This window comes from Nipponia nippon, unplaced genomic scaffold (assembly GCF_047370975.1).
Source record: "Nipponia nippon isolate SJK-2023a ecotype South Korea unplaced genomic scaffold, ASM4737097v1 scaffold_8, whole genome shotgun sequence".
Classification (NCBI taxonomy): domain Eukaryota; kingdom Metazoa; phylum Chordata; class Aves; order Pelecaniformes; family Threskiornithidae; genus Nipponia; species Nipponia nippon.
Window position 1 is genome coordinate 50,453,436 of NW_028262402.1, and position 21,784 is coordinate 50,475,219.

The window sequence follows — 21,784 nt, forward strand, 5'->3', positions numbered from 1 at the left end:
ACAGTCATTTTGCAAGCTATAGTTCTGTATGTCAAGCTAGGATGTTTTTCCCTCATGCACCTCACTTTATAGTTATTTATACTCAATTCATCCACGAATTCATTGCTCAGTCAGTCTTTCAAGGTTCTTCTGCAATTCTTTGCAGACTGCCTAAGTCCTTACTGTCTTGACTAACTTTGTGTTATCAGCAAACTTTTGTTCCTCACTGCTCAACCCTCTTCAGACCCTTTACGAATATGCAGAACAGTACAGGTCCAGCACCATACTGGTGAGTAACGGGCATGGTGAAAACCAAACATTTTTCTGCTACCTGGCATTTCTTTTCTTGTAATCAGTTATTTCTCCATGAGGGGACCTTCCCTCTTATTCCATGGCTGCCTAGTTTTCTTTAAAAGCCTTTGATCAGGAATTTTGCCAGAAGCCTTTTGGAAATCCAAGTAGACTGGATCCATTGGATCACCCTTATCTCCACATACGTCTGGCCTCTTCCAAGAACTCCACAAGGTTGTTAAGCTCAGACTTCTCTTCACAAAAGCTGTGGTGGCTTTTCCCAGAAAAGTCCAGAAGTTCCTTAGTGATGTCCCTTCTTAGACTCTTCACTAATTGCTCAGTACAGATATCGGGCTCACAGGACCGTATTTCCCTGAACACCTCAGAACTTTTTTGATTACAGCATTGGCTCTCAGTGTTCAAGTATAATTTTGTTAAGAGGTAACAAACTTCTGTTAGTAATTCAGCTATTTTGTCCCTGAGTTTTCTCAGAACTCGATGAATACCATCTGGGCCCACCAAGTTTAGCATTCATTTTGTCTAACTAACTGTGGTGTGATGACTGAAGACATGTAGCACATATCTATATGTGTAGCTGTCCTGGGAATCAAGCAGCATAATGCCTATCTACCATAATAGCTCTTTGGGACCCGTGTTTCATTACAGATGTGTTTGATCTGTCATGGGCACTTTGAACATGGTTAATATACAGCACCAATGTTAAATTCAGCATGAACACAGTAGTCATGGTCATTTTGATTCAAAAACCGCCGGGAGAGTATGTGTTACCTACATTTTTTCGCAGGAGCAATAACATTCTGTAGGCTTGCAGATAAACATTCTCCAGGCACTGTTTGCTGGCAGGACGAGTACAACAGGCTGACTACATAGTCAGCTCTCTGTCATCTAGGCCAAAGGAGGTGGAGATGTTTCAGATAATGGAAAAAAGACTAGTGATTGTGAAGGATGCATTGAGTGCTGTGCAGAGACACTATGACAACTCCCTTGGATCCATCAGGACTCACTGATTCAGTGCTAGCCTGTGTTACTTGGGTTTCACAGTCATTTATGTCTGCAACCAGCTTCCCTGGTGGTCTCACTGGCTCTTTGGTGGCCAGGGAGAGGGGGAAAGGCATACCTGTCTGTGTGTGCATAGAGGTAAATAGGTTCATAGCTGCACTGGAATTCATAAACCACCTGAGATTGCTCATGTGGTGCAAACACCAGAACACAGCCAGCTCAAGGGTAGGAAGGTCTACCTGGAATTCTCTCTGCCATAACTGAGCTATGAAATTCTGTTAGAGCCAAGCTCCAGTGTCTACACTTCAATATAGAGGCTTCATTCCCAAATGCAAAGATAATGAAAATGTGTCCACTCCCATCTCTCTGGATACCCTGCTTCCCTGTCATATACGTTGCCGGCTGTTGAATGCTGTGTGCTGCCTGTGTCATCTTAATGCTCACCTGGATATTGGGTTTTGCCACAGCACAGAGCACCCATGGGAGAGTACCAGTGCAATCTCTGATTGCCAGAGCCATGTCAGCAAGAGCCCTAATGTAGGTATAACCCAGAGACTGGACCTTTGTTGGTAAAACTTGCTCCATCTGGTCTCCATGGAATTATTACACTGGTTGTAAAGCACAGTCCTGCTGCTAAAGTTATGTCTGCATTTGGAGTGCTTTACCACTGCAGTCTGCTGGTAGCACACTCATCACACGGACTAAGCCTTATTCCTTTGTTTGTTTTGAAGGTGTTGATAATATGCAGTAATGAGCATTAATGAACTCTGTGGAAACAGTGGACAAAAAGGATGTTGTCTGTATTTTATGGCAGTTCTAAAAATCAACATATAGTAATTCTTAAGGTTGGGAGGATTTTAATTGCCAAACCTTACATGCCAAACCTTGCATTCATAAAGTGACAAGTGCTCTGGCTGAGAACGAGCATTAGCTGGCACATGAGTAGATATCTCTCTATTGCATTTAACAGCTACATGTGCTTCAGCAACTGCACTCCAGGTTTGTGCCTCACCTTCAAGAAACAAACTGCTGGAAATTGAGTGTTCATTATGTTTGAGAGTGAAACCTTAGTGCAGTTTACTTGATTCCCGCTCCCCCCTGCCCCCCTTATAGTGCTTGCCAGCGCTCAGCTGCTGGAAGGAAGTGATGCATGGACATGATGCAGTGGGGAACGCCATTAGCATTCATGCTTCCTCCGCAGTGAGTCTGAATTCAGGACAGTATATACTCCTGGTGCCATGGTTTAGCAGCTAGGTTCGTGCTTCCCCCAGCTGAATGTCTGCGATGGGGACTGCGCTGCCACGTAATCTCGTGGACTGCGGGATGTGGGGAGGTGGAGCTCATTTGCATGGGGCCTGTGCCTGTATTTCTGAGCACTTGGGAAAATGGAGTAATTTAACATGGGAAAACCAGGGATATGCTGCTTCTTTGGAGAGGCTGACCCGCTGAATAAGAGGAAATGAAGGAAATAATTAACTTGTAGAACATAAATTAAAAAAATAAGATGCAATGGGTAGAGGGAGTTTCCTGAAAGTCCTGAAGTCTCCTGTGTCCTGCATTTACAAAAGCCAGGGGGATATGAAGAAAACACAAGAAGCAATCGATGAGTCAAAACGGCAGTGTCAGTTGGGGAGGGAACACCATGCTCTGGTGCTCTGTGGATTTAGCTGGCAGTGACTCAGGACTAGTGCATACTTCCAGTTTGACACATCTTGAACCCTTGACATTTCGTCTTCGAATCTCAGGCAGGCAAACCCATCTGGCTTTCTGTGAGCAGATGAACTGAGCGACATGGTTCATAGTGTAAAAATATCAAGGGCAAGCCTTGATTACTAATTGAGGATGTGTTGGAGGAAAGTGGTGCTGTGTCACATTCAAATGAAGTTTCCTGCTTTTGGTCAAAATCCCTAATGTCTCTCCATTAACTTAGTACAACTGGAAATGCTGGAGGTGCTGTATTGTGGTGATAGTATTTGTGAGCTGGGGTGGAGGGTGCCGTTGCTGTGAAGGGTTATTTGATGGTAAAATGCAATGCTAAAAGGAAATTATGGAACTGCTCTGTCATTAATTTATGAAGACTGTGTTGTGTGTGTTAGGCTGGTTGCCTGGAAGCTCCCTGTGTCACTATGTGTGGTTAAATTGGTAAGAGTCATGAATACTTCAATAGTAGCCAGTAAGACAATCCTCAGTAAATGTCTGGGTTGCTGCCAGTCCTGGCTGAGTAGCCAAGACTGAAGAGCCTTACTCAACTCCCAGAGTCCCCTGGCATGAGTTTTTGGTTAGCAGGGCCAGTGACGGAGAGCACAAAGGCGTTCTCTAAAGGGGATGGCTGGTAAGATGTTTGTCCGGGGGCTGTTTGGTCTGATGTCTTTGAAGAGTGCACATGGCTTTGTTTGGGTTTGCTACTGAAGGATGTAGAGTGGGCCCCAGCATCAACAAAACTCAACCCAGGGTGAGCTCTGCAGAAATAAATTCTGCAGCAGGAGCCAAGAAGGGGCTGGAGAAGGAGAGACGGCAGAAGAGAGGGGAGAGAGAGAGTCCTCCAACAGCTACCTTCACTTTGATAACTGTGTTATGGCAGGGCATGGGCAGGTGGATAGGGAAGGTCCTGGCTGTAGGACATGAGTCAGCACAGCGTGGAGATATTGGCAGTGCCTGACTTTGCTGCTAAGGTCACGGCTTTCACTGCCTACACCTCAAATCAAGATAGCAGGGCTTTAGATAAGATAGATGTCAGCAGTCCTGTTGTTTCAAGATCCTCTTGTCTTCCATGCTTGGTTTAAGTTTAAACAATGTTTGGAACAAATACCGACCCTAGAGTCACTGCTGATTGCAGGCCCTGAAAGACACTGAACCAGACCTGTCAGACGTGATCAGGAAGAACAAGGGCTCCACAGGGCACTGTGCCTGAGGACCATTCAAGGTGCTTGTCCACTTAGTGGGGTCACTGTAGTGTGTATGTGACATGTATCCTATGCCAGGTAATGCACAGTTTCCCCTAGCATGAACTCATGGTGCCTTTGTGCTTGGTAGTTCATTCCCTCTCCAAAGGAGAGCGAGCTCCTCACAGTCAGTTTGCACTTGGGAGGCGAGTGAAGACACACATCTCTGCTTTGGTATCTAAGCATCCTACGTGGGTAAGAAGACATCTGCAGAGAGTAGTTCAGTGTGTCTAACCTAGCAGCCTCCCTTGTTCCTCCCAGAGCATCCACTTCTCCACCACTTGCATGAGGAGCCAAAGCTGCTGCATTGAAGTCAGAGATGCAAGCATCTCCTTGGCTTTTGGTGTTTCCATGGAGTAGAGCGTCCACCATGAATTCACATCCTCACTTTTGCATATTTACCTTCTAGCTTCAGGAGACTTGCAGTACGGGGAAACGATACCATCTCAGCGGACAAAGGGCACAGAGCATAACGCAGGAGCATGGCTTCTCAGCCAAGGGGCAGAGGTACGTGTCACGTACCAGCCAAGCCATCTGCCCAAGCCCAGGGAGATCAGTGGTATTCAGGAGCTGACTGAGGACTCCATTCATCAGCCGGGGAAAGAATTTAAGTATAGAGTTATGTTTTGTTTCGTTTTCTGAGAAACTGCAAAAAGAGCTGATACTGTGATTAAAGGCTCCCCCTTCTGTTTCCAGCTGTTATTGCACATTTTCTTTGACAGATAAACAAATGCGAAAGACTTAATCCAGGTTTCCCTGTGCTGTGCAAATAGTTTTGTAATTCCCCATTTCAAAACACAGATACATATCTGATGTTAGAGAAGGAGAAGGACTTAACAGATGATGTTAAATATCCCTGCTAAGCTTGGGATCAGGGAAGCAGATTGCTAAGGAAAGATACCGGGCTCCTGGAGAGTGTCTTTTGAAGCAGGATATTCTCACAGTATCTTCCAGTCTCCCTCATTTTTCTTGGATCTAAAACGTTGTTAAAACGAAATTTTCCAAGCATAATCTTATCTGAACAAAAAGAGGTGTTGTTGTTTATCTCCTGTAATCCCCAGGTTTCTGAAATAGTATGACATGCAGAAGTTTATTGTCAGCGATAGCTGATTTTTTTCATTATTTTCACAGCATCTGAGCCCACATGAAGTTTCTGTCATGGAAATGTTGCTTCACCTGCAAATGTCTGGCTGTAACTTAATGCATGTTTACCAAGGCCATTGTAGCTACAAATAACTTTGTGCTGGTGAGCCTGGTGACTCAGGCCACTTCACAAGAGTGGACTCAAGTAAGAAATAAATGTATTTCTTAAGGAATCAATCTTCTCCACCCTTTGAGTAAAGGCAGAGTCCCATTTGTACCATTTTTTACCAGCTCTTCATCTTCCTCAGTGAGGAATTGTAATACTCTTTCAAGATGCTGCAAGTGCACTTCTTTCTGGTATCAAAGGCAGGACTGAGGCTGGGATGCAGCTCTCGAGCTGCAACCCATCATGTCAGGTGAGTCAGGGACAGCTGAGAGTGCTGTACCTGTCCCATCAGTGGGTCTGCATCGTTAGAGGAGATGGTGAGAGCACCTGCCTTTGCTTTTACTGCAAACTTCTCTTGACAAGTGAACTGAAGAATGAAGAATAGGGAATGCCTGGACTCAATCACCTAACAAAAAAATCTAGATGCTTTATAATGTCATTTAGGAGCTTTCCATGGGTCAGCAATGTCTATAATTTTGGTTGTTGGAAAGCAATTGTTCATTTGCTCTGCAAGTGGCATAATTTTACTTAGATAAGCCTTAGAATAAAAGACATCAATGCCTGTTATACTTGTGTCAATGACCGCTAGAAGACAAAACATGTGCATGTAATTCATAAAGGTACCATAATTAGAGGGCTGTACAGTTAAGGCAGCAATCACTACTGATATGATTGTATTATCAAAAGTACATCTGAAATCTCATTTAATAGCAGTTTCAGTATTTGTGTCAGTGTATTGTCCTGCTTTCTCTGGAAATATCAGAGGGATGATGAACTTTTAAACAATGTTTAAACAATGGCAAAAGAGTTAGTTTGGAAAAGACTTTCCGTAAAGGTAAAATCTGATTTCACTCTAAAATCACTGCAAAAAAGGCAGAAAAATACTTGAAAATGAAATAAAAGCTTAAATTGAAAAATGTTGCACATTATATCAGTCACTGACATTCTCCTTTTCATAGCTCAGGTTCTTTGGTCAAATATCTGAAAAGCAGGTAACAGAAATTCATGTAGTTCTGATTATGAAGGAATTTCTTTTCACAGAGATGTATGCCTCTTAGAAGGTACAATATAAATGTTATTAAACTCTCAGGGATAACGGATGTAGAAAACTCACCAGAATCAGAGAGTTTGAATGCAACCTGTGCAACATTCTGTGGCTGAGAAAGGGTTTAAACAGTGTTATGCGGCTCTTTGAAGTAAAGAGAAGACCCACTGATCAAAGGTAGAATATTGTTCGGCATGGGAGGGAGAAGAGGAGAAGGAAGCACTGTGAATGTAATACCAGCTCTTTCAAGGCTTTGTTATAGGGGTACTTGGAAAATGGGGTAAGAGCAATAAAACATTACTCATCCTTTCAGAAAGCAACAGAGCAGTAAATTTCTAACTGGATTTGTGCACGATCATTCTGTTTTCGACAGCAGACATGACGACTATTTTTAGTGGTGCATAGACAAAGTAGATAATTGCTCTGTGGGCTTTCTATCTGTCAAAACTTTTACTCACCCATTTTAACTCACTTTAGTGATTTTATTCCAGTTTATTTCCAAATTTTGATAACATATTTTAACTGTGATGTGTATTGGTTGAGTAATAGTTCTGCAGTCACTTGTGTCTACTTCTTCTCTTCCAACATCTAGCTAATGTCTTTTTGTTTTTACACCCTAGAGGTGTTTGCTGATACCAGTTCCATTCAGACTACTTCTGTGCATCTAGTATAGAGGACTTGAAAATGAGTTAACTGATCAGCCACAAAAAACAGGCTTCCTGGAGCAAAATCGTGTGAAATGATGCATGACCTCATAAGAGAACCTCATGCTGCAGTGTGAGACCCGATGAGGTCTGCTGGAGCTGAGGGAGTCCCTTCCTGCAAACGCAGGGGCTGAAAGGCTGCATGAGTGTTATGCTTGGGAAGCACAGAAGCAAGGATAAAAGCAGCAAGGAGCAGTAAAACAGGGATCAGAACAACACTCCACGGGAAGTGCTGGCAAAAGTTGGAGAATGGGTTTTGCTGTTGTTTGAGCTGTGTCCAGGGACACACAAGTGCAAGCGTATTCTCTGTCACCATGCCAGGCTCACCATCTAGCCTCCCAGCATCTGACATGCCAGGTGACATAGGACTGTGGTATGAGACAAGAGAGTGTGTTACCGGAGTGTGAGCCAGGAGACCAATAAGAAGCCCATGGGGCCATCACATTGTTTGACACGATGGAAATCCACTGCTGGCCAACAGCTTGGATGAGGTACCTGCGGGGGCTGGTGGAGCCAGGGGCTCCTGCTACTGCCTTGCAAAGTTGAGGGATGGAGGCATCACAGCAGGGTGGCGTATCTGTACAGAGCAATGTATTCTTAGTTTCTCCTCCAAACGGAGAGAGAACATGCAGCCCCAAATTCTGAATAAGCTCTAAGGTGTGAAGAGGAAATTATGCCTGTTGGCTTTCTCTGTTCCTTCCACCACCTCGGCTGGTTTTGGTTTGCACATGTGTGCAATGTGTCTCTGGGCCATATATGGGGTTCATTAAACTTGGAACAATCACCTAATTTCCTTGTCTTTTGAAGACAATTAAACCAATTGTACCTTACAAAGGTCTGCCTCTGGCTCTTAATTTACATCAGCTTTTAACACTCAAGATGGCTCCTGCTGAAACATGCATTGCTCCTGTAGTGTTGGTCCAGCTTCATTCCTAGTACCATCAAAAATTCACTTTTCTAGAGCAGATCCCTCAGAGCAACTGCAGCTGTAATAGCCATGAGAGTATCCAGGGAGGATTGCAAGTGCTTCCTGCTTTCAGAGTTTTGCCTTCCTATAACCTTGTCCTGGAAAGTAATGTTTTGTCTACCTTGGAGTTTTTAATGAATTTTCTCCCTATTCCAATATTACTGGGACAGTCATTTAAACCACACAGTCCTCTAGGAAAGCAGAGACTGCTTGTTAGAACTAGTGCTGGTCCCACATTATTGTTGGGAGATTTTTTTTCCGGATAACATAAGAATATAACTGGCTTTTCATGTCAGCCAAAAGCTAGTTCTCGCCTGATAACCTGCTAGGAACAGTGGCTGATGCAGATATGTAGGAAAGACGACTAGAGTGGGGCAAGGCTGGTACTTCCCCAGAACACTAATCCAGTCTGTTGTGATTTGTGTTTTGGAGACATCTTGATGACACAAGCTTTTGTATTTAGTAGCTCTCGTAAGTATTTCTCAGGAATTTGTCACAGCAAGCAGTTTAGCAGCTTAAAAATGTTCTTCTGTTTGTTTCAAACTAGTTTTTTTGTTTGTTTGTTTCTCCTTATTTTTGTGTTGGAAAAGACCATGAATAATTACTTCTTACTCACCTTCTCCATGCCACTCTCAAATGTACAGACTTCTTTCGTATCTCCAGTTATGTCCTTCTGCAGACTGAGATGCCTTGAGTATTTAGCTGTTTCTAGCAGAGAAGCTGTTTCGTTGCTGTTCTTCTCCTGATCTCTTCTAATCCTGCCATGATATTGAAGAAGTGGGCTTCCTTTGGACTTATTTGGTGGCATAAAAACACTTCTGTTTTTCTGTTTTCTATTTCCTTCCTAATCCTGTTTGTTTTCAGATTCTTACTAGACCAATATTTTCAGTTGCAGTAACTTCAAGATCTCATTCATGAATCCTAATAGTCAACTCAAAGCTCAGAGCTGTGTACAAAAAACTGCGCTTCCCCACGTAACTTTGTGTTTATCTATGCTGAATTTATCTGACACTATATCATTCAGTTCCATGAAGTCCTTCTGCATTCTTCACAGCTGGACTTTAACTTCCTCTTTCTGTATAGCTTTATATCAACAAAAGAACTTTATCCCTTCATTATTCATTCCCTTTCCCAGATCACCGATGAATATGTTGAATTAGCACTGGCCCCAGGACATCAGATTCCTGTGAGACCCTACCGATGGTGTCAGTTGACTGGTAAAACCCAATAATTTATTCTTTATTTCCTATCTTTCAGTTAGTAATTTACTGTGTGAGTCTTTTCCTTGTATCCCATGGCAGCCTAGTTTCTTTAAGAGTGAGGAATGCTTTGTGGGAACAAGGTGGACAGTAATCAGGGAGGTCACCCATTATAGATTCCTTCAGGGAATACCAGTAGATTTGCTTTATGACTCCTCTTTACTTTTCCCAGTGTACTGTGTTTAGTCATGTTCCCACCCTTCTGGTTTTCAGGCTGGTCTCTACCTCTTTACCCAATATGGACAGCAGACTTAATGTTCAACAGCTCTCTGGATATTGCCTGGCACCTCTCCACTCTCCACTGGCACCACCACTGGCAGGTACAATGCCAGGTCCTGAGGCAGAGCAGAGCAGAGCAGACCAGAGCCAGTGGCTCCCATTGTTCATCCACCTCAAGTTCCTCTAGAAGTCTGGGGTGGATACCATCCAGTCCTGGCTTGTTACGGCCTGTTTTGAGGATCTACGCTACAGCATCTTCTACCTATACTTCAGTTTGAGACAGATCATTCAGCATGTTCCTTTCTCCATCCTCTGGGAACCTCCCCAAGCTCCACCATCATGAAAATACATGCAAAATATTTATTTAGGTTTTATGCTATGGCCTTATATTCTTTAAGCACGCGTTCTATATCCTGACCACCTACTGGCCTTCAGTGCCCTCTTCAGGCTTCTTGATCCATTGCATTTGGACAAGAATTCATGGCTATTTGCAGATTGCTCCTGTAACAGCTCTGGAGGAGATTACATTATAATGTTTTTTTCTTCCATTTACCCTCCAAACAGTGGCATTGGCTTTAAGTGCTTGTGCTGGTTTTGGCTGCGGTAGAGTTAATTTTCTTCATAGTAGCTAGTATGGGGCTATGTTTTGGATTTGTGATGAAAACAGTGTTGATTGATAATACAGAGATGTTTTCATTATTGCTGAGCAGTGCTTACACAGAGTCAAGGCCTTTTCTGCTTGTCACCCCACCCCACCAGCGAGTAGGCTGGGGGTGCACAAGAAGCTGGGAGAGGGTACAGCCGAGACAGCTGACCCCAACTGACCAAAGGGCTATTCCATACCATATGATGTCACGCTCAGCATGTAAAGCTGGGGGAAGAAGAAGGCAGCGGGGGTGGGGGAGTGATGGCGTTTGTCTTCCCAAGTAACCTTTACACATGATGGAGCCCTGCTTTCCTGGAGACGGCTGAACACCTGCCTGCTGATGGGAAGTAGTGAATGAATTCCTTGTTTTGTTTTGCTTGCGCGCGTGGCTTTTGCTTTACCTATTAAACTGTCTTTATCTCAACCCACGAGTTTTCTCACTTTTACCCTTCTGATTCTCTCCCCAGGGCAGAGTGAGCAAGCAGCTGTGTGGTGCTTAGTTGCTGGCTGAGGTTAAACCACGACAGTGCTTCTGAACTTTCTTTATCCCACAACAAGTGGTAAGTTTGGGACACATTATTAAGGGCCATTAGTGGAATATACAGCATGAATTCAGCAAAGTGTGTGCCTAAATCCCAGTATTTTAACACTAACTTGTGTTAAACACCTGAATTCTCTGCAGAGTTTATAGCTCTAGATAACAAGCTGTGGGCAACAGGCATTTCTTTTCTCCATATTTTTTAATGATATTACTCCTTGTTTAGCTTGTTGTTGATAGTGCAGACCCATATGCAAAGCTTGCTGTAGTAATGCAGTGGTGAAACATCTACGTGTGTCCTGGAGCAGTCAGGTAGGAGTCTGTCTTCTTTGAGCCCTGCAGCTTGATCTTTTTGATAGTCGTTGCTAGCATGAGATCTGGAAGTAGCAGTTCTTCAGCAGAGCACTAAGGGGCAGCTCCAGACCAAAAGACATTTTCCTCATTTTTTTATATATATACAAACTAAGAGAAAACTTTATTTGCCTCATTTTTCTGTATTGATTTAACATCAACAGTGCCCAGGAATATTGAATCAAGTCAGTCTGGAGTGGTTTTTTTCTGTTGCATCTTTTGGTAGGTATTTATTTCAGCGCTGGTCATAAGGAAGGTGAGTTTATTTGCCAGTTACCTTAAGACAGGCCCACTTGAGCACACAGCTCACAAACAGTGCAGAGAGGATGGAAAAGATGGAATGAGCTCTGCATCTGGAGCCTTGGTGGCCACCCGTGCATCATGGCATGGCCTCGCACATGTGCAAGCATGTAGTTGTATGAGCCAGGGGCTTTCTCTGCTTGGAGGTGCTCCTTGCCACCAGAGTGCTAGTCACACCAGTGCTAGGAAACCGATTCCCAAAGTAATAGCTACTGTGTGGATAGTTGGAGACCAGGAAGGAGGAACCGAGGCAGGACTCACTCAACAGCCCACCCAGGGCCAGGGAAGACCTTTGGAAGGTTTTCGTGCTGCCACAACCTGGTAGGTGACTTGGCCGCCATCCTGTGACACAGGATCGCCCCCTGCAAGGAGGGGTCCCAATAGGTATGAAGCATAACCTGAACGTAGCTGTAAAAACTTTGTGGAAGGAAATGAACTTTGAAGTGAATTAGGACGAAGGCTGCTGCACATTGATACGAGTTCAAATTAGGAAGAAACATGAGTCAGTCAGAACCAGCATGTCTCAAAAGGGTGGATTTGCCTTATCGATCAGTGGATTTAACACAAAGGGAATTACTGTCTTGGCTTTGTTCAGAAGGTGATGTATTGCCAAATACTAGCTGTAACATGAGCTACCAAAGCCAGCTGGCACTGGGTGTGTGTTCTCTAGTTACAGGAAGGAGAGCTGCTCTGTAATGGGACTCCCTGCCACTAGCTGAGGCAGAGCTGGCTCCAACTCTGTGTTTACACTGGGGAATTTTACACTATTTTGGTATCCTTCCTTGGTGTAGATAGACTACATTAAATTAATAAATGGCTTGGCTGATACATGGCTGGGTAGGTACATCTGCTTCAGAGGCTTATGAGGAAGAAAGGATTCTATAGCCAGAATATCACTTCAACACTCCAGTTTAGGGTTAATGAAGGCTTTCTAGGCTATTTTCCAGGTAACAATACATCCTACACAACTTGATGTTATGGGTGGTTTCTCAAAGAGGGAGGAAATGGTGGCTGATTTTCTGGAAGGAGAAGAAGGGAGCAGCAGGTGGTAATCCAAGTCAGTACTTCAAGTACAGGCAATGCTCCAATTTCTGTCCTAAGCGAGTACCACAAGAGAAATGACCACTATGGGAACACGCAGAGTTCAATGATCTGGATATTTCAATGAAAAAGTCATTTACGTATTTGGAAAAGAAGTGTACAACCTTGTCCAAAACAGGACTCAGCAGAGAATGAGATCAGGATACACTTCAGTTGAGCAGCCCTTGAAGTGTAACCCATTAAAAAAGGTGCTGACAGAGTAAACCACTGAATTTAGGTGGCAAAAGCTATTAGCAAGAGCTTTAATAGCTCTTTGCTATTCTGCTGCCTGTGGGATCACAGCAGTTAAAACAGTCTTGAAGATATGAACCAGAACATGTGCGGAAGGGAGACACGCCTGATGTAAAGGGATAAATCAATCAACCACCCAAATATGGAAACAAAACACACATGAAAATGCTAACAATCCTAAACATGTAAAAATGCTCATTGTAACTTAACAAGAAATACTGGTTCAAATGTAAGTCTCTTATAAGCTCTTTAATCTAATCTAGGCTCTAGTCTAATGTAAGCTTTTTAGTGTGTAGTATATCTGTCCTTCTGAGCCTTGCAGCATTCCCTGTTGCTTCCCATCACACCTTTTGGCACTTCGGGAGTACAACTTTGATTCAAAACATGTGCGTCCCAAGAACAGTGTGAGTTTGGGAAAAATAAATAATGACAGGATGTGGGTGGGAGGCTGACTTGCCTTTCCCAGTGCAATAATTATTTGTGAGAAAATATTCCCCACGTGCATTCTGGCAAATGTTGAAAACCAGATGCCCCAAGTATGAGATCCTCCCACTTAAGCTGAGCAGTATTTTACTATGGCTTAGACTGTCACTTTATAGGCTGCTCTGGCTTAAAGGCAGCCTGTGTTCTGTTGTCTCAAGCAGAGACCAAAGGAAAATCCTGGTGAAGAAGCCAAAGCTTCTCCTTCTTAGCAGTCCTGTAGAAACTCCTAGCTGGGTGTACCTCTGTATTGCCCCAACTAAAATTAAAGGAAGCAGTCATAGCTGGTTGGGTCTTTTCTCAGGTTTACAGGGCAAGAAACAACCTCTGCCTCTCTCGGTTGAATCAGCCCCTGGTGAAATCAGATGGCTGACTAGTTCTGTAAGCCTAGCAAAGACAGCAGAATTCAGCCCTATTGAGTATTTGTGCCATGCCTGGTGAAAAATCTGCCCTTCTGCTTCTGACAGCCATTGATTTTGCAGTGTGCACTTTAATATTGAAATACTCATTAGAAGAAGGGCACAGGTGGAGCAGTCTGCAAGGGGCAAGCACATAGCATGAAGGAGACACTAAAACATGGAACTAAATTGGGCACGTCAGGGGACAGGCCGCTTTCAAGTTTATTTTTGAGTTTGAGTGAGGAGCCAAGACTATTTGAAGAGAATTTATAAAGTCAACAAAGTCAAACTCCTTGTGGTAGTGGTAGGTGGTGCAAAAGGGGCCAATAGCCGCAATTGCAGCTTGGGATGCTCAGACTGGATATTAGGATAAATATCTTCCCCAGGGAGGCAGTGCAGCACTAGAGCAGGTTACCCAAGAACTTGTGAAATCTCTATCCTTGGAGGTTTTAAAGATTTAACTAGACAAAGTCATGGCTGACCTGGTCTGGTGTTGGTGATCATCCCACTTTGAGCAGGAGGTGGGACTAGACACCTTCTAGACACCTTCCCACCAACACTGCCATGATTTGGCAGGTTGTGATGGACAAAGTTTGGTCATGAATGAGGAAGGTATCAATCTTCACCATGTCTACAGTCATGCTGCAGTCCTATTCCACCAACCATGTCTGGTGCTGCTCCTTTGTTTAGCCTGGTGGAAACCAGAGTGTAGGGGAGGATTGATGGGGAAATGGTGGTTGCTGACACAGAGTCGGGTCTTGCTCTGATACAGAAGTGCTCGCAGGCTGTGTTGACTTTAGTTATCTTCAGTGCCTATTAGATATCATACAAAACCAGACTCTGCTGGAGTTTTGGATGAAGCATCAAAAACAGTTGATTGATAATCATGAATTCTGAGTAGCCTCTGGGACCTGCCCTCACAGCAGTTAGGAGATCTTTGCTGTCACTGGAGCCACTGGCAGGATTTTACTAGCCAGGGAGGAAAGGGATGAACGCAGCAAATTGAATGGACCTTTTAACAAACAAGGTCAGTGTAGCCATTTCCTGTGTACATGTAATCCACATGCATGGAATAGTTTCTTACACAATTAGCTGGAGTGAAAGCAGCTATTGAAAGAGACTGCACAGATCATATCACTGTATAAATTATTGAGCTGATGTCCTGGAGATGACAGATGAAACCCTTCTTTCTTCTGTCCTGAGGATGGCAGCTCTGAAAGTTTATACCCACTTCCTGGAAGTTGTACCTCCTGTAGATGCTGCTTAGATAATTAATTTGCAATGTTCATCAGCCAGAGGATCAATGTAATATATAGACAAACAGGAGGATTTTACATTTATGTATTGACTCAGCTGTGGGTTTTTTTTCTGTTTGTGGGTGAAACTGTTGTTGAATACATGGCAAAAAAACCACCCCAAACTAGTATTTTGATGTTTATCTGATTAATATTTCTGAGCAGTAGTTATAAGCATTAGTGAATCACAGGTAATACATAGCTCTGCATGGCTGCAGCTACATAAAAGACTTCATGCTTTTTCTTAGCATCTGCAAAGACACAGAGAATGCCCAGGATCTGAGTGGGAGAGCTGTGCTGTGCCTAGTATCACCCATGTTCTTCTCCCATGAGTTGCATATGTTCTTGCTCGATCCCTGTGCTTGCTGGAACACAGGGACTCCCTCTATACAAAACTGGGCACCCATTAGGTATCCTCAGATACAGAAGAGGTATGGAAAGTAACTCTTCTCCTCATCTCTCCTCTGACTCCAGGAGGGATTAGGTTCCTCTTGTTGCATATCAACATTTCCAGGCTGGTTTCCACCTAGGCCTTTTCTAAAATTTACCTGAGCATTGGCTTGCCCCATCCCTGATGAACACTTACAACCACAGTGGTGGGAGGTGAAGGTGTACACCCTGCATGGAGTGTTGTGCATATCTGCAGGGACCTCTAACCAGAAGAGCCTGCCTACTGTTTCAGAAACAACGCTTTACACACAGTCAGCTCCCATACTGCTGGGATCCAGCATTTTTATGTGACCCGCCCTTTCCTCCCTGTTCTCCCACAGGCACAGCCAAGACCCCTCAGGTTGTGGAGACTTGTCACAACAGCACAGATGGAAGAAGCATCATGTATGGAGGCAAAGGAGACAGGAAGAGCTGTGGGCTGAGATCTACTGTAGCACTCGAAATTACAAGTGCCTGGAGGCTTTCAGAGCTAAAAAGAATGCCCATCTCATTCTCTTTGCCCCTAGCTGGAATAAAGGAGAGAAAGAGCTGCAGCTGTGTGCCCTCTTGCTGTTTATCTGCACAAGTTGTGCTCGCTGGACATGCGTGTGCAGCAGGCGGAAGGTCTTATTGAGGGAAAGCAAACCTGAAGCAAGCAGTTTTCTATTTCATGTGACTGTCATGAAAACTGTGGTTATCTGGTATTTGGGGTGGTAAGCAGGCCCTACCATGGTGAAGCTGCTGTTTCTTGTGTCCCCCAGCCATCGCCTTTGGGGTCAGCGAGTCCCTGGGGTCGGGGCAAGGGAAGCCCTCCTGGGGGAAGATCACTTATTAAAAGAGAGGTGCTGAACTGCAGTTGTTGTGCAGGACTGATAAAAATGAAAATAATAAAAAAAAAAAATGCCTGTTGATCAGTGCACACTGTAATTTCAGGCACACCTTCCTCTGAAACCAGTTTCCTGGTTTCCTCCTGAGGACACATGTACTACAGCAAGAATTTCATTCAGCAAGAGCCAACATTTTAGGCTTATGGAGACATCTGACAATAAAGGTACATGTCTCAAGGGATTTGTGGCAAACTCACCTACAAGTCTACCCCTAGGTACCCAAGTATCTTTGAACACTGGCTGCCAGCACTGAAGCATTTAGACTCTCAGCTGTAGAAGTGCAGAGAGGCAGATTAGGGAGAGTTCTTTTGAAAATGGAGGAAAGCTGTTTTATACTGACTTGATGATTGTTAGCATTTTCTAATTTTGACCTTCAGGCCCCCAGATGGGTGTATTTGTAAAAGGTCAAATGATAAAAAATATCTCATATGTTCTACACACAGCTCTCTGCTCTGCCTAGTGAATATTTTAGTGACCCATTTAGAGCAAGCAGCTTTTATTTAACAGAGTAGGCAAATGCAGAGGGAAACAGAAGCCCCGTCATCCTTGTGACAATTATACGTCTGTCTCTATTTGTGTAATCCACCCTCTCAGCCAGATAAACAAGAGCCTGTGCATGGGTTTTGAAGGGAAGGTGACCATCACCTTCTGTGATCTGAATATTTTCTTGCATACACCTCAGCTAGCCTGTAAAGCAGGTAAGTCTTAGCCTTCGCATGGTGATATTGTTGAGGACGCCAGTCTTACCTTGAATTTCATTCTGGCTTTTTAATCTCTCTCCCAGGCCCTAATCAACATAATGTTTCCCTTTCACCTGAATTCTATTTTTAGTTATTTTTTGAGTCAGCTCCTCAGCAACTAACTGCATTTCCATCTTTTTTCTTGGTGGTGCTTCCCTGTGTACCTTCTTAATGCATGCTCAATAAAGCAAACCCTTGGGGGTGCCTAGCTCACATTTGTTTGCTCCAGGTAATCTACAGGAAAAAAGGTCAGCCCAGGCAAACACAACCAAATAAATTGAAAGCTGATGCTTCTATCCTTATTACTGCTGACTTTCCTTTAACCACCTAAGAAATTGGTATGGAGCCTTCTGTATAAATGCGCATCCACTTCGGCTGCTGTTATTTGTTGATCTCATTTTCTTGAGAAAACTTTTGAATGAACAGGTAGGAGGGTGTGCCTTCATTTTCCCTGAGTTTTCAGCTACGGGTACGAGAGATTTCTTTTTACAGCAGCTTTGCAAAAGGGACGCACAGTAGATCACTTTCTTAAATAAAGGCCTTCCTTTCCATTTGCCTTTTCAAAGTAATTGCTAGTGAGTTCAGGACAATGTTTTGTAACAGTCTAGCCTTGCTCACACACAGTTGACAGGATGGATCAACTGAAACCCCATTTTTTTGGTACTGGTAACAATTTGTCTCTTCAGCTGGCTCTCCATCCCTTCCTTGACACCAGCCTTTGGTTTGGCTCCTGTGCAATGTCACTGACTCTGGGTCTTGGCCCCACAGCTCTCCTGCTCACTGCTATGTCCACACCACTGGAGGATGCAATGGACACCTTGATCAGGATTTTCCATCACTACTCTGGCAAAGAAGGAGACAGATACAAGCTCAGTAAAGGAGAACTCAAGGAGCTCCTCACCAGCGAGCTCACTGACTTCCTTTCAGTAAGATGCAGCTCTTGAACCTCTTGAGTTACTGTTTCATGGGTAGGATAAGCAGCTATCCAAGTGCTCAGGAACAGCATTTCCTTCTGCAAAGCACATCCTGCCACAGCCTCTCACATGACAATTGTCTTTGTGGAGCTGGAAAGAAGGAGATGAGATCAAATGTCCCATTTGAGAAGTGTGTTTTCAGAGGGTGGTCCAGCCCCGGTGCCCTGTCATGTGCCACCAGCGGCAGAGCTGGGTACCTGTTGCTCTGCTTACTCCTCCACACTTTTGAGCAGGAAGGCAAGGGCAGCCTAGAAGCAGTGGGAAAGTCAATGCTAAATCAGGCTTTAGTCAGTTTTTTGTTTGTTTGTTCATTTTTAATAATAGGGCATAGGTAAGTCCTTTGAAGAATAAAATCCAGCAACCAGTTCTCATGAGACAAGAAAGTAGCTTGTGCACAATGGCCACAGACACAGTACAGCTGCTTTTGTGCCCTGCAGAGAGATGCTAAGAAAATCCGTTCAGCGATAAGCTGCTGATCTGAATATCTCTTTGCACATTTGTTATGTTCTGCATTACACAGCATGGATGCTTTTTATGGAATAATGGCCAGATTCATAGCTGGTTTTCTGCATCCTCTTAATTGTAAAAATTGTTGTGGACCCTATCACCACCAGCAGGATTTTTTTTTACAGTGTGTCCATTTCCTTGAATTCGATTTTCTTTTAATCTTGGCTATTGATTTATTATTATGAGATTCACTGTTCTTACTCCCACTGAATAGGATGTGTTGTTTGCTGAGTAGAGATCTTCTGAACGTGATAAATGGATGTATAATATGACCATTTATGAAAAGCCGGCTGAAAATCTAAGTACTGTTTGTTAAGGGATGATACAGAGAAATGCACATTATAGATCCATCTTGTCAAAAGAAATCAGTGCTCAGCAGCTCCTAAAATCTGTTTGATTCATTTCAGTACCTGTATTCCTTCTAAGAGCCGCACTGTCTTCAGTTTCTGTTGCTGTGCACTTTTGGGACTCCAGACCTATGTTTTTAATGCTGGGGCTAGTGGTATATTACTATTTAGGTGAATATTTCATGCACTCTTTTATTTAATAGCACCAGGGCTTGTGACATAGCAGTGGGTTGTACCGACGGATGTGTCAGAATTACTCATTCAAGATCTGCGCAGCTAAGTCCCTTTTCCTTCTCTTTAGGGCCAAAAGGACCCCCTTCTGGTTGATAAGATAATGAAAGATCTGGACTCCAATAAAGACAATGAAGTGGATTTTAATGAATTTGTCATTCTGGTTGCTGCTTTGACTGTGGCATGTAACGATTTCTTTGAAGAACAGCTGAAGAAAGAGAGATTTTAAAAATGCTCAATACAATCAATCTCCTGGCCACAAATGCAAGCAAAGCACGCCTAGTTAGGTAGCCCTCATCAGCGTTTAGTGAATACAAACCATCATCCCTCCAACTGTTACTGCTGTAAGACACTTACAGACCAGATCAGCAGCTGGTGTAAGCTGGACAAAAGCCAGTTTATGCTACTTGAGATCTGGCTTTTAATATTTTCAGTCTTTGCGTTGCATGCATCTGTAACATGCATTCATCAGTTGTCCAGGTCAAGGGCTTGGGTTGACAGATTGTTTGGCAGGAGTTGAGACTTCTATTTCTTAAATGTCAGTGGGAAGTAAAAGGAACAGGAACGTTACTTCTATACTTTCTGAATTGGAAAATTTGGAATGAGACATAAAACTTGCAATTTAGTTTTCAGTCATTCTATAACAACCATATTTTTGCAGCTCAAAAGAGCAGCTTGTTTTTTTGCTCAGCTCTGCTTATTCTACAGCCCTTTTTAGATGCTGCTCCATACCTCCCCACACTCTCGTATTTCAGATGTGGTCACAGCTGTCTCCTGCCGCCTGAGCAGACGGTACCACTTGCCATTGTTACGGGTTCATTTCCCCCACCTCCCCAGCTTCAATTTTGTTGTGTTGGCATTACTGCATCCCAGTAGTCCACCTCTTCGCTCAGCATAAATGAATTTATTCATATGATAAATTATTCAAATACATAGAAGATTTAGTCAGCAAACTGCTCTGAGGGCTGATGGAAGGACTGGGTCTTCAGGGGGAATGTAATTGCCTTCTGCTTTCACTATTCTGGCACCCCTAAGAGGAGGGCTCTTAGAGAACCACTTGTGGGGGATTCAATGATGGGATCCCAGGGTACAGATTTATAATGTGAGTCATGTTATAGAACAATGATTTCATCTCACACTGATCCAACACACTGCATGGAAGTGGTGCAAAAGGGGCAGTGGGACCCCGTGGCCAGGCGTGGAGAGAGTAGGACAATCCCTTTCAGCTTTAACCTGCTCTTGGGCTGAATTAAGAGTACTTCTACATTCGTGTTTGAATTAAGCATACTTCCAAAGCCCCGTGTATCCTCAGCGGCAGGGTGTCGTGGCTTTTTTCTTGCATGGAGAGCTCTCTTTGTGCCTTGTTATTTTGTTGGTAACTTCAAACTATAATAAAAGGCATCTGAATTAAATGAAGATTTTCTGCTTGTGTAAGAGGTTAATAAAAAAACATCCCCCAATGAAGACATGCCCTGCTAGGCAACATTTGAAGAATGCATTTCACTTGTCTCTCCTCCCCGGACCCCTGGACATCATTCAGTAAAGACTATTGTATAAAATCATATATCATTAAGAAGGTGTAATTTATTATAAGGGGATTCTATATGGTTTAATAAATATAGCAAGGGGCAGACATCATCCTGAGAAAGGGGCCACCACCAAATGATGTTATCCCAGAAAAAAGGAGACTTTGCCATGGTGGCAGAGCCACAATGCACTGCCTCTTCAACTCTTCAGTCACATAAGTTATATAGGATTCACAGAAGATCTTCTAGGGGAACACAGCAAAAAGTATTAAAGTAAAACTGACAACAATTGCACAACTTTTTATTACCCGCTGCAATGTCACACACCTCAGTATCATTGGAGTTGTTGGACCAGGATGGGAGGAGTATCACCTGCTTTTATGGTTCCCCATAGGTCCTGCAGACTGTTGCTAGTCTCCAAGCTTTTCCTCTTCCTCCAAGGGGAAGGGAGAGGAGAGCAGCTTACAGCTTCAACCCCAAGCTAAAAGGAATAAGATTGTCCCAGAAAGGACCAGTTTCTTCATTATGACTTTTGAGCAAGAGGCTTTTTGGAAACAAGCTCTAGAAAGTTCATAAACCCTCTGCTCATCCCTGATGAGCCTCTGCAGACGTAGCAGCCTGTGTCCCGAACAGAATTATGCTAAGTCACAGCTGGCAGCAGCAACGTGCCCCGGGGTCAGGCAGGGAGAGCTGCTGCCATGATGGAGAGGGTCAGTGGAGCCATCTCATCAGCTGAATTTACTAGGGATTGAGTGCAGCCTAATTCCTCTGCGGAAGGAGCTTGCTTGCACACAAGCTATGGGTGAATCAGAGGAGAATGACTCAAATGATCTTTATTCCAACAGAAGTTTTATAAAACCTCATAAATCACCCTTTTTGGCTTGGGTGGTTAGGTTTTTCTTGTGCTGTTTTAACTGCAAGGATGACTGTTAAACTCTATCAGCTTTAAAGAAGAAACTTTTTTGCACAATGACTGGAGAACAAGCAGAAAAGGAAGTAAATGCTACAAAGCACATTCAGATGCTCGAAAATACAAAGCCTTTGCACAGTTTGGGGTCCTGGGACTTGCCATCCTAATCTTGGGCTAGCCGTGGGCTGACCCACTGTACCAGCAGGTCATTCCTCTGC

At 43.7% G+C, this 21,784-nt stretch overlaps 1 protein-coding gene across 4 annotated transcripts; it reads left to right on the forward strand.

Annotated features, from left to right (window-relative positions):
* The first annotated feature begins 4,342 nt into the window (after window positions 1-4,342).
* S100Z (S100 calcium binding protein Z) lies at window positions 4,343-20,328 on the forward strand. Of its 4 annotated transcripts, XM_087741668.1 has the most exons (7): window positions 4,343-4,850; window positions 9,333-9,414; window positions 9,670-9,776; window positions 10,789-10,881; window positions 15,786-16,495; window positions 16,926-17,997; window positions 19,201-20,328. In XM_087741668.1, the coding sequence occupies exons 6-7, from the start codon at window positions 17,704-17,706 to the stop codon at window positions 19,357-19,359; spliced, it is 453 nt and encodes a 150-aa protein (XP_087597794.1). In that variant the 5' UTR covers window positions 4,343-4,850; window positions 9,333-9,414; window positions 9,670-9,776; window positions 10,789-10,881; window positions 15,786-16,495; window positions 16,926-17,703; the 3' UTR covers window positions 19,360-20,328. The 4 variants fall into 4 exon arrangements, with proteins under 4 accessions (XP_087597794.1, XP_087597793.1, XP_009464105.1 ...); XM_087741667.1 differs by having other exon boundaries at window positions 15,786-17,997; XM_009465830.2 differs by lacking the exons at window positions 4,343-4,850; window positions 9,333-9,414; window positions 9,670-9,776; window positions 15,786-16,495 and having other exon boundaries at window positions 10,406-10,881; window positions 17,840-17,997.
* Window positions 20,329-21,784: the final 1,456 nt, after the last annotated feature.

Coding starts and splice junctions, on each gene's coding strand:
- S100Z (XM_087741667.1), top strand. CDS start 17,704: ATGGATCAACTGAAACCCCATTTTTTTGGTACTGGTAACAATTTGTCT. Junction 17,998..19,200: donor AGCTCACTGACTTCCTTTCA/GTAAGATGCAGC, acceptor CCTTCTCTTTAG/GGCCAAAAGGACCCCCTTCT.